Raw genomic sequence first — 18,558 nt, 5'->3', positions numbered from 1 at the left:
TTTTTACTGCTACTTCATTTGAATGTGCCCTCATGTGGTGAAGCCTGGAAATATCATTGCAATAGTTTTCTTGGATGTTTTCAAATTGCTATTTTCTGCACAGCAGTGATTTGGGGTAGAGATTTTTTAAGTAACATTCTGGCTTTTGAAACCTTCTGATTTGATGGTGCTTTGTCCCTATTTCTGATCACTAAGTGCAGTTTAGCTTTGAAAACCTTCTATTGCTTGTTGGCTAGGATTGGTTCCTTAAGGTTTCCAGGTCCCTTCACTTGATTTGACGTCAAAGTCATAATAAGCAGGACTCTCATTTTTTGGATACAAGTATAGTTGTATTGTTAATGTCTACATCTCAAGCCATGTTCTTCATGAAGCTACTTCTGTCCTTCTGTCACATCCTGTATTATCTCTTTCCTGATCAACACTGCCATATAATGCAGTTTCATAATGCAGTTCAACTGTATTAAACTGTATTATATGAGTTTAGTAAAGGTCCAGTCATGTTTGACTCTGGGGGTTGGTGCTCATTTCCATTTCTAAGCCGAAGAGCCGGCGTTGTCCGTAGACACCTCCAAGGTCATGTGGCTGGCATGACTGCATGGAACGCCTTTACCTTCCCGCCGGAGCGGTACCTATTGATCTACTCACATTGGCATGTTTTCGAACTGCTAGGTTGGCAGGAGCTGGAGCAACAGCGGCCACTCACGCTGCTCCCGGGGTTTGAACCTGGGACCTTTCGGTCTGCAAGTTCAGCAGCTCAGCGCTTTAACACACTTTGCTACCGGGGCTCCAGTATGAGTTTACACTGCCATATAATGCAGTTTAACTCCATTATATGGCAGTGTATATGAGGCCTATGAGAAGCTGAATTTAAAACCTTTGTTCTCTGACAGGCTGGAATGCTTGTGAACATTCCCTGTCATCTGAGTCAGCCAAGGTTGGCCCTATGGTATGTATAATTCTCAAAATATCTTACTGATTAGAATTTTATCTTATGCATGTCTGTGCAAGGTCTTATCTTGGATCCAAAGGAGAAAGGAGAGGAAAGTTCCTTTCCCCCATCTTTTTGATGTTTCAAACATAACAATTAGCTTGGCAAAGTATCTGTAACATCAGTGCAGACATAAGGAGACATAATAATTACCACACATTGGCTTGAATATGTTTTGCATGTACATAGTTGATTGCTAAGCCATTATCAGTAGACATCTGGAACAACTGCACTGATTAAAGTGTGTTTGTGCTGATGTAAACACTAAGACATTCTGGTCTCTTAATGCAGTATATTCTTATTCATTTTTAAACTGTTTGCAGGGAGATGTTATTTTACTCATAAATAAAGGAATGTTTTTGCATAGATTTATGGCCTATTTAGGGCTAATGCTAACACTTAGGCATTCGTTAGGCCAAATTGTTAGGCAGCTGCAAATCACACTGCAGTACCCCTGACATTGCAATGTGAAAAATTACTCTCTGGTGTGCAATGACTTGGAATGACACTGTGTTGTAGTTAATTTACAATGGCAGGTGGGTTGGAAGTGCTCACTGCTGATTAACCTTTGAAGCCAGGTCTTTCAGGTGGGGAAAGACGCAATCAGGTATCCTACAGTGAGTATTCTGCACGGTTCTTTGCAATATGTGGGGGAAATTATGAATTGTATTCCGAAAAGAAACACCCAACCATGTTAGATTGAATTCCAACATGGTGGCAAGACAACAGTGTTAACCAAAATCTAGAGTAAGAATGGAAACCATGTAGCCCTCCTGATGTTGTTGAACTATGCTTCATATCAGCTCTACCCATCATAGTCAATGATGAAGAATATTGTGGAATATCTGGAAGGCTTTAAGTCCAGCTATGTTTTATCTAGAACAGTGGTTCTCAATCTGTGGGTCCCCAGGTGTTTTGGCCTACAACTTCCAGAAATCCCAACAAATTTACCAGCTGTTGGGATTTAAGAGTTGAAGGCCAAGACATCTGGGGACCCACAGGTTGACAATTGCTGATCTAGAATTATGACAGAATCTTGCAAAAATTCAAAGTTCCATCTCAGAGCTTTTAAAAGTTACTTTTCCACCTCACATAATTCAACACAGTGAGCCATGACAGTTAAAGTGGTGTCAAACTGCATTAATTCTACAGTATCAATGCACCTTAAGGCAGAACATTCTATGAGCAATATGGTAGGTAATGTTGTGACCTCATGCCTGTATTTGTCTAAGGAAAACTGAATTGGGGAACATCCTACCAGCAGGAACTTACTACAGGGAATTCAACAAGCTATTGAAGGTGGGAAATTAGAGATTTTTCTGTCCTATGGTGGAAGCTCTGTTTTCCTGTCTAGCATTGGTCACCACTTTGCATTCCGTTGGAAACAAAAAAAAAACATACAACTAAACTATACTGTGATCCCTCAAAATAGCCACCTTCAATTCACTCTCTAGAGACTCCTATTAGTGTGGTCCAACATTTTTAGAGGGCACCAAATTGGCCAGAAGCCTTCAGTGAAAGGTTGTACATAGTATAGAAAAATCCCATAATTAAGGAAGGGAATATTTCCAGGATTTAACTGTTGCTATGTCTCATTTTATGTCATTGATGGCATATTGAAGATAGAAGAGAATGCTTTGCATGCTTCAAGGCAGACCACCCTACAAGCTTTATAAGCAAAGGGGGATGTCATCTTTCTTCCTCTAGTTTAAGGCCATTACTGTGTATTCCACACTGATTCCCTCCTGAGGCTTTTGAAAACAAAATTGAGGTGGAGGTTAGCCTGAATGGCCAAAAACCATGATGTGAAGGCTTGCCAGATTTTCAGGGGGGAAAATCTTAAGGCGTTCAAGGCCTGGGGTATATCTCCTCCATTGAAAAGCACCTACAGAATTTAGGTTGAATTTTGAACTGACTGATATATGTAACTTCATCTGGCTACATATTTTCCCATTGCCTAAGCCAATAACATCCGCTGCTATGGGAAATGAGGTAAGTGACAAGATTACTGTCCTTATAAAAGGGCAACAGGAAACCTTTAACATTCCCTGTGTTGCAATTTCCCTGTTTCCCTGTTGCCCCTCAGTAGTAAAATTGTGGAAGGAGCGAACTAGTCTGAGGTACAGCTAGGGGAGACCCTGAAATGAATGCAAGCTAGGGTTTTCTCAGATTGAAAGAATCAATTGGTTCTTATAGAAAATGAATCTTTAATACATCCATTCTGCCTAATACAGAATTTTTTTTCTTAACTTAAAAGCTTTATTTCATAACATATAGTGAGATACATGAGAGCCAGTGTGGGTTTTGGAATATTGTATTATAAGTACATAATGAGATATCTTGAAGATGGGACTGAAATCTAAACATTGAACTCATTTGCTTCATATACACCTTATACACATAGTTTGAAGGTAATTGTGTACATTTTTTTCAAATTTTGTGAATAAAACAAAGTACAGTAGAGTCTCACTTATCCAACACTCGATTATCCAACGCATTTTTGTAGTCAATGTTTTCAATATATCATGATATTTTGGTGCTAAATTCGTAAATACAGTAATTGCTACATAGCATTACTGCGTATTGAACTACTTTTTCTGTCAAATTTGTTGTTTAACATGATGTTTTGGTGCTTAATTTGTGAAATCATAACCTAATTTGATGTTTAATGGGCTTTTCCTTAATCTCTCCTTATTATCCAACATATTCGCTTATCCAACGTTCAGCCAGCCCGTTTACGTTGGATAAGTGAGACTCTACTGTATGTGTACATTGAACACATTAGAAAGCAAAAATGTCAGTATTTCAACTATCCATATGGACAGTTCTAGATTTTGACATTTTTTGGATTTTGGAATTACAGATGAGGGATGACTTGTATTACATATGATATATATAATATTTATATACTGTATTTGCATTCACTTGGTAAATTTGACTATTTCTTTTCTTTGAATGCCTAAGCAAGAATTTCTCAACCAGTGCTCTGTGAGAACTGTAATTGCAAATGAAACAAATCATTTTTAAGCTTTACAATAATACAATTTTTAATCGCTAAACCGAAGATAAAGATGACAAACTTGAAAATTGTTTGGTGCTGGTCTAAACCACATTTCTAAATGTTCAACTGGAATTTTCAATTACAGCAGTTCTAGAAATCTAGAGTTGGGAGAAAAATTTCATAGGAGTGACAACATTCTTTTTGGAATAGGGAGATAATGCTTACATCTACACTGACCACTTAAGTCGGTTTCAGTCTGGTATTGATTAAAGTGATTTCACTGTCCAGATGGTTACATAGGAAATCCTGGAACCAGTTTGAGGCCTGGATGGTGATTAGACAAACCACAGAGCACTGAGCATTAAGGGTTTCTTTAATGTATGAACGCTTTCGTGGGAGATTATCGGCTAGCCACTGCAGTTTGAAGCTAGTCTCAAACTGCATTAAATTGTCATTGTAGACACAGCAAATGTCATCATTTTGTTCTCCCACACTGTAACTATATTTCTGTTGGGACAAAGTGTCAAAGGATGTGCCAATTTTCTGTAAAACCACTAAGGCAAAGAAGCTCTGGACAGTGAGAATACAAGTACACCTAAGGCTATAGAATGCATGAAACTATGACTGTCTGTTGCTGGGAAGAGGAAGACGTAAGAGGGTAGGCAAAATATGGCATTAATAAATTCGTTGGTGTTGTTGTTGTTCTTATACAGGTCCATTTCCCGCTCTCTACTTCCATGTTTTTTAGAACTGTTTTCACCATCTGAGGCTGACTGGATACTTTGGATTTCACTTCCTGTCAATCCCGGCCAGCATGGTTCATAGTTAGAGATGCCAGGAATGGAAGTTCAAACTATCTATGAGACATTAAAATGGGAGGAAAATCAAACATAAATTGGTTGTTTTTGATAATGTCTCATTTGTTATGACATGTTATGACAGGTGCCATTAGACATTTCAATTGTGTCAGAGAAAGGATGACATGTATCATCTGCAGCTTTGTAAATGTTGTTATTAAACTTGGTTAATCAGCTTTTGAAATGCAATTTGTTCTGCATTTCAAAAGCTGATTAAACATTGTAGCCTCCAATATATTTGCAGGCAAGCCACAGTTACGTATTCTCTGCGCCAAACTATAAAATGGAAATAGCTGCGATATCTCATAAATCCCTTTACTAAAGCCAAGACAAAGATTATAAACTTGCAAAGTATTTGGTGCATTAAAAATCTATAGAAATTCCTGCATGCTTAAGAGCATCTATGTCCATATTAAAAATATCTGATTTCTCTTTACAGCATATGCATCTGGAAAGAAGCTATGGGATGTCCCCACATCTCAGGTGGACCAGAACGGACCAGGAAAATTGCATTGGGAGCCACAGTGCCAGTACCAATTGCGGCATCTTCAGGATGGCGCTAGGATTTCAGCTCTTCTGCCTCCCCGGTTGGAAGGCCATTGGGTTTCAACAGGGTAAGAAGGTTGACGCAAAGAGCAATATGCAGGGTTCTTTGCAGGTGTTCTAAGAAATTGCTGCTCTTGAAGGTACACTGGCTCTTACATACTTAATTGTAAGTGTCGGCTTTGAACAATAGTTGCAAAACTATTCTTTCTTCTGTTGAAGAGCAATTTGAAGGGCAGCTTCTAATTACATTTTAAATATAATGAGCTTCAAATTGGTAAGGGACTCAATTGACCCAGCCAGTTCTGAGTTGGAAGATGTTCACAATACACTTTTCTTCATGTAACCATTCCATTTATAGACCTTCTTTCTGGTTTCTTTGAATGTTGGGGGTGCTTTGAATGTGATTTTCCTGTTTCTTGGCAGGAGGTTGGACTGGATGGCCCATGAGGTCTCTTCTAACTCTTATGATTCTATGATTCTGTCTGCAGAATTGTTGATACTTTACTTATAAGCAGAGACTATAAGAGTCATTATTTGAAAGTGACCATTGAGATAATAACTGATAATGCTTATTGGCATTCCCAGTGGCTGTCCCTGAGTCATAGGTATTTGCTTAAATATATCAAGACCTGGGGTGATCTTGAACTGACAAGCATATGTACTACATTGGTACTACATTGGTGCAACAAAAATTTCTTTCTTTCAGATGCGAGGTACGCCCAGGACCTGAATTCCTCACCCGGTCATATATATTTTTTCCCAACCGCCTCTTCAAAGCATATCAGTTCTACTACCGTGACCCTGCCTGCCAGGACCCCACCTACTCCCTGGTCATCAAAGGCAAAATCAGGCTCCGCCAAGCCTCCTGGATCACTCGAGGGGCTACAGAAGCAGACTACCACCTACACAAAGTTGGCATTGTCTTTCACAGCCAGAGGGCCATGTGGGAAACAGTTGCCCGCATCAACCAGAGTTCAGGAGAACATTGCAGTGAGTTCCTGCCAGCTGGGCGGACCTGGGCTCCTGGAGCCTTGTATGAGCTTCTGAGTGCTAAAGCGGAACGAGACTGCACCTCAGGCCTTGGCTTTGCCATGCACGAACTTAGCCTTGTGCGAGTGGAAAAGTATCAGCCACCACTATTCCTCCAGCAGAACCAGGGAAATGGAGAGGTGGAAGAACTGCATCTCGGGGACATCCATACTGAGTGGTCAGAAAGACTCCATTATCGACCCACAGGATACCAGCGTCCCCTCCAGAATGCCATGGTAAGAGTATAGCTTATTGAAAACAGTGATCTGTCTGCTAGCATGGTCTGATTTACTGCCAGTTAAAATACAATTAGCCTTGAAATCTTTCAGTTACCATATATATAAAAAAGGTAAAGGTTTCCCCTGACGTTAAGTCCAGTCGTGTCCGACTCTGGGGGTTGGTGCTCATATCCATTTCTAAGCCGAAGAGCCGCCATTGTCCGTAGACACCTCCAAGGTCATGTGGCCGGCATGACTGCATGGAATGCCATTACCTTCCCGCAGGAGTGGTACATATTGATCTACTCACATTTGCATGTTTTTGAATTGCTAGGTTGGCAGAAGCTGGAGCTAACAGCGGACGCTCACTCCACTCCCCGGATTTGAACCTGGGACCTTTTGGTCTGCAAGTTCAGCAGCTCAGTGCTTTAACATACTGTGCCAACGGAGGATCCATATATAATTGTATATAAATCAATTTCATCTGTAAATTACGGGCAGGTTTGGGTACCAAAATTAAGGATTTTGGTATTTATTTTTTATACCCTCTCTCCCTCATTGAGGGACTCAGAGCAAAGTCGTTCCATACAGAGAGGAAAGTGTCAGTGCTGCCTCAGTGGGCCATTTGCTCCTGGCCGCTTCCACATTTTCTTGCAGACATTCAAAGGATCAGAAGCAGCATGCAACATTGGGGGTGAGTGCTTCTTTTAGGTTCTCTCACCTTTGACCACTGTACTTAGAGAAGGGGATGTTAGGGTTTTTTAAACTATAAGCATTGAGATACAATACTTTGACCCAGGCTTTCTGGGTTGAATTTTTGAGTGAGATTTCTAGACATATACATGAATATATACAATAGGCTCTTTGCTTAGTGCCAGGTTGGAAGGACTGATCAAGGCATTCAGCTTAATCATGAGATGGGTTCTACTGCCTTGGAATGCAGCCGAGCCTTTTTGGAGCCACGTGAAAGACTCCCTGCGCTTAAGTTACTAGAAGGAGTGCAAGAGCATATTAGAATGAAGTGAAACTGGCAGTTTGCAGTCTAAAATGTTACCATATCAATAAGTTAATATCACATAATTGTTCTGTGCGGTTCAGTACAGAAAAAGGGAAGCAAAACAATAGCTGGGGGGATGTTGGAATTTGAAGCCAACATGCTGTTTGGACTGCAATAAAAATATGTATGTTTTCTGGAAAACTGCCATGCTAAGGTAGATAAGCTGTAGATCCAAGGATAGCTGAGACATAGTCTGCAGGGGAGAAGCTGCCTCTCTGGTCATTTTGAGGGTTTCCCAATATTGTCAAATTAATCAGTCATCACAATCGTGCTGGAAAATATGAAATGCTGAGAGTGTACCTTCCCTTCCCTCAACGGAATCACATTTCCAGAGTTTTGTTGGGAGTCAGAGCTGCAGGGAAACAAGACATTAATATACTTTATATTCCTCGCTATCTCCCTAAGGGGAGCGGATTACAGGTACATATATGGCGAACATTCAATGCCATTATACAGTTGACAAAGACAGACAGTACATAAACAGAGGCCAGGCTTCCTTCTTAATATCTTAGGCATCCAGCTGTGCTCGACTCAGCCATGGGGAAGTGCTGTTGTTCCATTTTCCATACTGAGGAGCCTGTCATCCATGGACGCTTTTCCTGGTTGGATTTTTGCCAGCATGTTTTTCAGGAGTCCTTTTACTTCCCCGCCAAAGCGGTACCTATTTATCTACTTCCACTGTTGTTTTCAAACTGCTAGGTGAGCAGAAGCTGGGCTGACAGTGGGAGCTTGAATTGCCAACCTTCCAGGCAGTAGGATCTTCTATAGCTGGCAGTTTAACCCGTTGTGCTAGCCTGGCCCGCCATTACCCACCATGTTTCCTAGAGTTGTGGATTTGGGTAGCCGTGCAGAACCAATGTCCTAATTCTAGTCCTCCAGTTGTTTTGCATTTCAACTCCCAGAAGCCTCTGCTGTCTTGGCTAATGATCAGAGATTCTGGAAGCTGAAGTCCAAACTATCTGGAAAGGCCAGTTTGGGGAACATTGGCCCAAAGGAAGGGATGTAGGCTACTGCAGCTCGCAAGAGACCCACAGGGAATTGCTTCTTCCTTTTATACATCCAAAACTGTGGTTGAAAAAAGCAGTCAAAGAGCAAAATGGCATATGCTAAAAGTAGTTTCATTGATTCTGCACACATCAGTGGTTTCAAATAAAAGCAGACTTCAGGAGTCAGCATTCAAAATTAGTTCCTTTCAGGGTATTAAGCTCTCACTATACTGTGGACTTTCCCCCACATCTTAATATAAATACATTTATCTTCTAGATTAATAGGTGGTCAGAAAGAAAGCAGAATTCTTTCTAAGCCTAAAATGTTGCATTTACTAAGGTATTTTTTTTCTAAATGAAAATATTGTTGGTGTAGAAGCCCATGTTTCTCAACATGCTTAGTGTGGGTATGCCTGTTCCTGGTATCCCAACAGAGCAGGAGAAAATGCTGCAGATGTTTCATAGAACAGTGGGATGTAGATATACCATATGACAACAATAAAGATTTTTAAGGTGGGGAGGGGGAATGGGAAGAGTGGATGCTATTATTCATCTAATGGACTCTGTTCTGGCAGATACTTCTCAATTTCATATTTTATATGTCCCAATTCTAGTCCTCCATATTAAAATGAAGAGCAGTAAAGAGATATACATAAAACTATTATCCCTCGGCGGAATGCCATTATCAAAGGAAATAGCCCTGAATGTAATTATCATTAGCAGGTTTAGGATATACAGAAACTCAAGTGTTTCAGCTGAAATATGATTACAGAGCCGCCCTTCATTTCTTTTTCCTTTTTTTGGGCCAGATGCTTAGTTTTCCCCCCAGAGTGTATTTTTTTATCAAAATCATAACTAATCAATTTAGAAATGTGATTGAACTCCATGATAAGACTGTGAACAGCAGCAGAAAAAATGCTATTGTTACCAGTTAGGAAGAGAATGAAGTCAAGGGCAGGTTTCTCCCCTGCAATATTGCAACATTGGGGTTCTAGAAAAGGGAGAAAGAATGAATGAACACACATCCACCTAAACCTACCCTCCAAGATATACGCTCAGAGTGGCAAATTAAAGCAAACTCATGTATGTGCCAAAACCATGTATGTATGAGCTAAACCAGATGGTAAATATTGAATGCTTTCTAAAATTAATTTAAAACCATGCTGAGGTGTGTGAAATAGTGACTTCACTGTGCTGTTGCAATGAATCAACTTGCAGTTCGACACAGATGATATCACTGCCTAGGGAAAGTTAGACACTTGTCATTTGGATCCTTCGAAAGTGCTTCATTTAAGTGAATGTGTGAGAGATTTTTAGATAAAAGGAGGAAATTTGCAAATTTTGGCATCGTTTCATAGTTAGTCATTGTTTTTGATCACCACCAGCCTTGAGGGAAAGACCGGTAGTTCAGTTATACAGTACTCCATTTATCAGCAGAAGGCCCCAGATTTAATCCATGGCATTTCCAAACTGGACTGAGAAAGACCCTGGTCTGAAACTCTGAACAGCCACTGCCAGTCAGTGTGGGCAATACTGACCTTATACCCAACAAGACCAACTATCTTGGATACAAAGCAGATTGGTGTGTTCTCAGGCCCATCACTCTTGAAGTCCCTTGAATGCACCAACAATTCAGAGGAAGGGCTGGTGCCAGTGTCTCTATTCACTGGAGGATCAAAAGCAGCATGAATCCACAAGCATAGGATAGTTGCTTTGAAAAAATGGAAGGACACCATTCCTCAAATGGAAAAATATGCCTTTGTATGTCTCTTCAACATTTCACATATCATAATTTTAAAAATCTAATTGAGCAACAAAAATCCCTTGCTTAAGACCATAAGACCATTGCTGCCGGTCCCATGAAACAGTCCAAGACACACCAAAAGCCCAGTAGAAGGCTCAATAGAAGCCCAGTGTAAACCAGTTGCATATATGTTGATATAAAAGCCAAGAGCTTTTGGAGCCCCGGTGGCGAAGTGCGTTAAAGCACTGAGCTGGAGACCGAAAGGTCCCAGGTTCAAACCCCGGGAGCAGCGGGAGCGGCCGCTGTTAGCTCCAGCTCCTGCCAACCAACAGTTCAAAAACATGCCAATGTGAGTAGATCAATAGGTACCACTCCGGCGGGAAGGTAACGGCACTCCATGCAGTCATGCCGGCCACATAACCTTGGAGATGTCTATGGACAATGCCGGCTCTTCGGCTTAGAAATGGAGATGAGCACCAACCCCCAGAGTCGGTCACGACTGGACTTAACATCAGGGGAAACCTTTACCTTAAAAGCCAAGAGACTCAAGTCTTTAATACTGTTCTCTTTTCATAACTTTTTCTGTATAACCTATAGACAAGCAGTGTACTCAAAATGAAGGTATTAATCAGAAAACCAGAGTTAGTGGCTTGTGTATCCAAAGCAGCCATTTGCTGTAGAGGTTGCTTTCCCCACTGCTATACCCCCCCCCCCCCAAAGTATTCTGCCTGTACAAAAGAACCTTTTTTTATTTCCTCCAAATCTGTCTCTGTTTTAAAAAGAAAACTACTCTTGCAAAATTATCTCCCATTATTAAAGTATTTCCTGCTTTAAAAAGAATGTAGATATTTTAGTAACTGCTGGGAACATTTAGTTGTAATGCACTGTGTACCATCAACACTCCTTAGAATGGCAGTTGTGGTAAGGAGGACTGAAAATGGTCGAATTACTGCAAACTTCAATCACTGCACATGTGACTTCCCCTCCATACTATTAACTACAGTTACTAAGATGTCATTCCCATGCAAACATGACTGGCGTCTCTCAAAAATTGACCACCTGTAAAAGCCTTGGCATATGAAAACAGATACAGTTCACTGTAAATACTTATGTTGTTTATATCTGCAATTAGTACTGGAATATGTTAACGCTCACCAGAAACATTTTGGGTGAATTTTTTAAAATTTAAATACACGATCAGTTATGTGATCCTGGTGTGTGTCAGTGCAAAATACATGGGTTTCTTTAACATTAAACTCCTTGTATGGTATGGTTTTTATATGCCACTAAACAAACTACAAAATATTGAGTCTGGACATGAAATTTCTGTTCCCTATAAACTGCTGCTGCATTTCTCTTATGTGTATATTTTGCACGGCACCATCAGATCCATTTAGTTTTCATTTAATGAAAAGTTCAGAATGTTAGAAATTAGCCTAAATAAGAGAAAACAGTTGGGCTGTATTAACTTCATTTAGAATTGGGATATGTTTTGCTGAAACGGGTGCAAGAGTTCTAGTATGAAGTGTGTTGGAATCCTAAGAATCTCATCTTGGCTTCTTTCTAGCAAATTTCCAGACTCATACTTTATTTTAGAGGTCTGTGGAATAAAAAGAAAGGTGCGTTCTAACAAACGGATAAAACTAGGGAAGAATAAGGTAAAGTTAAAGGTTTCCCCTGACGTTAAGTCCAGTCGTGACCGACTCTGGGGGTTGGTGCTCATCCCCATTTCTAAGCCAAAGAGCTGGCGTTGTCCGTAGACACCTCCAAGGTCATGTGGCTGGCATGACTGCATGGAGCGCCGTTACCTTCCCACCGGATCTTTTGATCTACTCACATTGGCATGTTTTCGAACTGCTGTTGGCAGCAGCTGGAGCTAACAGCGGGCGCTCACTCCGCTCCCAGGATTTGAACCTGGGACCTTTAGGTCTGCAAGTTCAGAAGCTCAGTACTTTAACACACTTCGCCACCAGGGCTCCTCTAGGGAAGAATACACATTGCTTTACTTTCTTTTTAACTGCTTCTGTTCCAAAACTCCAATAAATCCCAGCATTTCTATTTACTATTCTAGCATTTCCCTCTCTAATAAGTAGACTATAGAAAAGCTGCCTCACCCCCTGCATTGCAGATTGCATTTTTTTTTCTTTTGTTGTACAGGTAGTCTCCATTTACAAACATCCGACTTACAAGTGACTCAACTTACAAATGCCTCATTGTTAAGAACAGGGGTGAAACAACAGGAAGTGGGAAGCTTTAGCAGCAATCTTCGTTTCCACAAGCCGTATTTTTCAAAATCCAATTATCACAGGGACAGAAAATGAGGTGAAATCTTCTGAAAAGGGCACAGACAGCAAAACAAACACCACAGGGGTATTAACCCTTCCCTATACTATCCAAAGCTAATATATGTCTATTTTCAGCTGGAGTTACACTTAAAATGTACCTGTTTCGACTCACAAACAAATTCAATTTGAGAACAAACCTACAGAAGCTATCTTGTTCGTAACTTGGGGACTTTTATTTTCATGTCAGGAACGACTTGAGAAACTGCAAGTCGCATCTGGAGTGAGAAACTTGGCTGTCCGCAATGTTTTACCATCCAGTGGGAGGCTTCTCTCATGTTCCCGCATGGGGAGGTAGAGCTGACAGAGGGGAGCTCACCCAGCTCCTCTGATTCGAACCGTCAATCTTTCGGTCAGCAATCCCGTTGTGCCACCGGGGGCTCCAGCCTGTATTACTATGCATATAATTGAAGTGTTGAGGACTTGCATTCTTCTTTTCTTTTTCAGCACCACATCCACCCTTGCCCTGCCTGTGGGATTGTATACAGAGCTGATGAACACCACCCACCTCTCCTGCCAGAAAGACCTGAACTCCCGATGCTGCTGACTGGCCGCTGGGTCAGCTCTCGATGCGAAGTCCGCCCAGCTGTGCTTTTCCTCACTAGATATTTCATCTTCCATGGTCACAACCGCACCTGGGAAGGCTACTACCACCACTACTCTGACCCTCTCTGCAAACAGCCAACTTTCACAGTGTATGCTTTGGGTCACTACACACAGGGAGCACCATCCCTCATTGTAAGGGGAGGCACCGAGCTGGTTTTCAAGGTGACCCACGCTCGGGTGACACCAATGGATCAAATAACAGTGACAATGCTGAACTCCACTGACTTTGGGAACTGTGGGGAGGCTGGCTTGTGGCGTATTGGGGAGGAAATGGATGTGACTCACACAAACGGATGCGCAGCTTTGGGGATCAGGCTCCCCCATATGGAGTATGAACTCTTTAGAATTGAACATGATGCCAAAGACCGCAGCCTGCTCTACATCGGTGAGAGACCGACCGATGGGTCAAGCCCCAATACGCCCAGCAAGAGGCCCACCTCCTATCAGTCTCCTCTCCTCCAATGTGGAGGACCATCGGCAGCCTTGGCAAGACTCAGCAAGTCAAACTTTCTGAGAAGTGATGATGTTAGTAGTGGAGCAGTGAAAACACTACCCCAGGTGTCATTGCTTGCATTTCTCTCTATACAGCTGGTCAGATGGGACTAAATGCCAAGACCCTGCTGAGTGAGCTGCCCAGAACATTGTAACATTGGTATATCTACACCAAAAAAAATTAGCACATTTGAAAGCTGTTTTACTTCATACTCATAAATATGCACGTTATGCTTTCTTGATGACTGCTGCATGACAGATGGACTTCCCTAAGTATTGACACCCATCTCCAAATCTGACATTCATGGGACAGAATCCTGTTAGGTGTCTTAACATAAGTGCAAGTTCTGCTGTGGTTGGACTTCTTTGTCCAAAGTGGAATAGCCATTTTCAGATTAAATCTGCAGATGCTCAGTTTCACATCAATGTGCATTATGCACAGATGAGCATGTGCACCATATTTGGACATCATTGCACATGAGTGTGCACATGTTGCTTTGCTTCAATAGTGCATTGTTGCCAATCAACACAACAAGGAGATTTACTCTATGCAACCCTAATGCAGGATTTCGGCCAGTTTCCAGCACAGAAGTGGTCAGCTTTTTAAATAGATGGCCTATATTTTATTAATCACCTACAATAACCTAATTCTAGAGGGGTAGGGGAGACCTTCATGATTTTCTTTCTCTGTTCCCTCTCCCCTAGCCAAATCATTCTGATGCATAGAGAAGCAATTCTGCCTTCACAGAGTAAACTGACATTTCAAAGTCATTCAAGGTTGCCCTTACATATACATTTGGTATAAATACACTTGTAATCAATATATATAATTAACAACTGCTAAAAAAGGACCTGTTGGGATTAGTGTTCAGGGTTCAGATTTCATACCATATGTCATCGGTGAGATGTGCGCATACATTAAAAACGCTTTATCATGTAAGGTGGTGGAGAGCTGCGAGGAAACAGATGTGTGCTCTTATGAAGCAAGAGAAAAAATATATTTTTAGCCTGAACAGGCAGTGTTGGAATGCTGTATTAATGGGGGACTTATTTTACAAACTCTAAGAATCAACTGTAATAAGACATCCCTTTAAGATGATGTTATGATTTAAGATAGGCCTGACAAGTTTGTCCAAATAAAGACAACCTTGCAAAAGTGAAGGGCAAATTGTTAACCACCTGACCCCCTTTCCCACTATCCAATTATAGTACTATTATTCCACTTTAACTGCCATATCTGCATCCTGTAGAATCTGGGATTTGCAGGTTATGAAGGGGCATTTAGAAACCACATCTAGAGAACTGTAGTACCTCAACCAGCTGTAAATCCCAGGATTCCCTAGGATATAAACATGGCAGTTGAAATGCAATCATAGTCCTAATAATCATTTAATGCTTAAGGGCCCATGTTGTTGTTTTTGCAGAAAAGAAGCTGGTGGCCTTCCCAAGCATAGATCACAAACTTGCATGTGGTGCCATTTGATAAAGTCTAAAGATGACTATTTCAAAGGGGTTTTTGCAGCATGGATTTTAACCTGGGAAGGAGAACTATTATGATGACAGTATGTGGAAAAGGGGAGTTTGAGCCATTCTCACCCACCATGGTTCAACAAAAGTATCCCCTCTACCTCTGAAAACAGGAAAAGCCCACTTTGCATCAGCATCACTAGGACTTTGCCTTCTATTACTATCTGCAGGGCGGGATAACATTTCAGCAGGAGAGGAAAGGAGTATACTTCCATTCCATTTTGGTGTTGCAGTGCACCAAAGCCAGAGGACTGCAGGATGAGCAGCCATGATTGAAAGTAACTCCTCTCTATTCCAATAATGTGTAAGAAACGTGTTAGTAAACAAAGAAAATGTTCAGACAGGCACTTGTTTACAACGTTTTCCTGCTCTTTCACTCTGCTGTGAAAAATACCCCCATAATGAGGTTTTTCGGCATCATTTGTCTTTCTTAACCAGTCAACAAAGCAGCACTGAATTGAGTTAACTCTGAAGAACACAGCCTTTGGCAACTGGGGGAAAAAGTCATTTCAGAGAATCAATTCAGAATTTCATTTCGGTAGTACAGCTCCAGTATAGTTAGCAAAAAGTGCATTCCTGTTTTGTTTTTTTCTGTAAGTTGTACAAGGGTTGAATGAAAAGTAATGTCTCCACTTTCGTAACTCAACAGATGGCAATACTGGTATTTGGCAGGTACTGGCTTGTTCAGTAGACTCTCTTCTACAGTTCCATTTGCTGGGAAGCCTTAGCATTGAATTGTTGTGTTGTTAAAGTGCGAAGTATAGAACCCTGCACAGGCGGTTGGTCAATGAGACTTAAGCAACGTGCAGTCATTGAATTCTTGACAGCAGAAAGTGTCACCTTAAAGGAGATTCATCAGAGAATGCAAGCTGTTTATGGTGATTGTGCTGATGTGAGTACTGTGCATCGTTGGGCGAGTAAGTTTAAAGATGTTCAAGTGGGAACATCGGACTTGAGTGACAAACAAAGAGTTGGACATCATGTGACAGCAACAACCGAGTTTCACAAGCAAAATGTGACAGATTGATTCAGGACGATTGTCGTATCACTCAGAATTTTCAAGCATGATCGGCATTTCACAAGAACGTGTGGGTCACATTATTGCTTTGCTTGGCTATCAAAAGACCTGTGCACGATAGGTACTGTGAGACGCTGGTTGCAGAAACAGTGTTGACTTCTTCCATGATGGCTTCAGAAAACTTGTTCATCATTGGCAGAAATGTATCCAATTGTCTGGTGATTATGTGGAAAGGTGAATAGTGGTAGTTTATTTTTTTTTCTTTTTGTGTCAGGAGCAACCGGAGTTGCTTCTGGAGTGGTAGTGGTAGTTAAAGAACACATTCTAAGATTATTTCTGCATTTATTAAAATATTCCCATCCAAACCCAAGTAACGAAGGTGGAGGAATTACTTTTCATTCAACCCTTGTACATCAACATTTTTAGATACATGATAATCGAAAATAACTCAGGATGATATATGCATAATGGCACATCAAAGCCCAGTATCATGCAGTGCCATAAGGGCAGATAATTAACAGATAGAATTATAGGATGGGGAAGTGCTATTTGATGCCTTCTTACCTACCATATTCCCAACAGAAATTCCTCCCCATATTGCAAATAGTAATAGGAAAAAGCTTGCATTGGCACCCATGGGATCATGTCTTCCATTGCTATCTGCCGGAATTTCATAGGTTGGAATAGTTTGCAAAAGGAGGGAGAAGGAACAAACCTCTCCTTCATATAGCTTGCAATTCCAGTAAAAAACTATTTTCCTATCAGGATAATATGTGTAGGATTGTATGTCAAGCACAGCCTCTTCTTAAACTGTAAAGTAAGGCAGTTTCCTATATTTCTACATAAATGAGCTGCAATGGAAAGTGTGCTCTTCAAAATGCTAGAACCCCTTTTTAAAGAACAGCTATGCAAAGTGCCATAATTTACATGGTATGTTTTCAAGTGTGGCTAACATGTAGATAAATTAATGGTATTTTATTATTATACTGGTGGGCAATCTGCATGAACAGCAAATTCAGACGTAATGCTTATTTTAATGTACAGTTTTTGAACAAAATGTATTACAGTATGTTAATTTTTTCAAAGAAAAATCATGTACATAAAACAGGTGCTTATCTTTTACAAATATCCTGCTTTGGTTATCATTTCTTGTGTAATAGAAGGAGTACCCACACGTGCCACTTTTAGACACGAATGGGGCAACCCACATTCAAAGTCTGGTGCGTTGGACCCATGTATTTTTGTATGGTTTTGTGAAATTCTCATTTGAAGAACTGATATGAGAAATTGGAGGATAATACCTGCTGGTTTTTGCTCTGTGATAAACTACTCACTTTGTGTGCAGAAGATTCACGTGCCCCTTCCGTCAAAAGGATATCGGGTAAATACAGCTAACAAGTAAGGCAAGTTACCGTAATTGTATATTTTCAGGGATCTCAGAGTTGAAATTCTCTACTGCTCTGTAACACCAAACATTGGATATCTCCTTTTTCCTTATCTCAGTATGCTGTACTGACAATATGTGCTAATATAACAAGAACAGGTATTGTGCCCAGCTCTTAAGAGCAGCCATGCTGTATCAGCCCAAAGGCCAGCTAGTCCAAAACTGGGCAAAACTGGAAGCCACAAGGTGGGTATGGCCACAGTGCAACCTTTTGGCCTGAAAGATTTTGAAAGGCAAATCCTTCCTTAGTTTGGTCTGATTTGAAAACAAGTGAGTTTAAGGGTGTGCCTTGTAAAGATGTACTTCCTTTTCCTTTTCATCAGTCCTGACCCTACCTCCTAATCAATTCCAATTGATGAACCAGCTGATTGTCCTATGATGCTATGGGGAAGAACTCTCCTCTGGAAGATGATCTGGTTTGAAGCTTTGGAAGAAAATTTGCTTGCATTTATATGGAGCTCTGCACTGTACCGACCTGTTTCTACATAACAGTAAAGGAAGGTTCAAGAGAAGTTCAAATACACAAAGAATAGAGGTGTAGCCACTTGGCATATATTCCAGAGACCAGGAGGGCCAATGGCCCAAAATATCTACATGTGTGAATGCTGACTACTCTGAATGCCATGTAGCCCACAAGCATGATTCAGAACCACCTTGGCCACCTTTCTGGGGGAAAAAAGTTCAATAGGAATATTAGGGAGTG

At 40.9% G+C, this 18,558-nt stretch overlaps 1 protein-coding gene across 1 annotated transcript in view; it reads left to right on the top strand.

Annotated features, from left to right (window-relative positions):
* The window catches only part of apcdd1l (APC down-regulated 1 like), a 46,074-nt gene extending 28,537 nt beyond the window's left edge, over positions 1 to 17,537 (top strand). Inside the window, exons 2-4 of the mRNA XM_062978974.1 lie at positions 5,286 to 5,460; positions 6,099 to 6,657; positions 13,216 to 17,537. Of these exons, the coding sequence (XP_062835044.1) occupies positions 5,286 to 5,460; positions 6,099 to 6,657; positions 13,216 to 13,980 (1,499 nt within the window). The 3' untranslated portion in view covers positions 13,981 to 17,537. The remainder of the gene's footprint in view (positions 1 to 5,285; positions 5,461 to 6,098; positions 6,658 to 13,215) is intronic.
* Positions 17,538 to 18,558: the final 1,021 nt, after the last annotated feature.

Source organism: Anolis carolinensis, chromosome 4 (assembly GCF_035594765.1).
Source record: "Anolis carolinensis isolate JA03-04 chromosome 4, rAnoCar3.1.pri, whole genome shotgun sequence".
In the NCBI taxonomy this organism is placed as follows: Eukaryota; Metazoa; Chordata; class Lepidosauria; order Squamata; family Dactyloidae; genus Anolis; species Anolis carolinensis.
The sequence above is the reverse complement of the archived record's forward strand: the minus strand, read 5'-3'. Positions and strand labels throughout refer to the sequence as shown.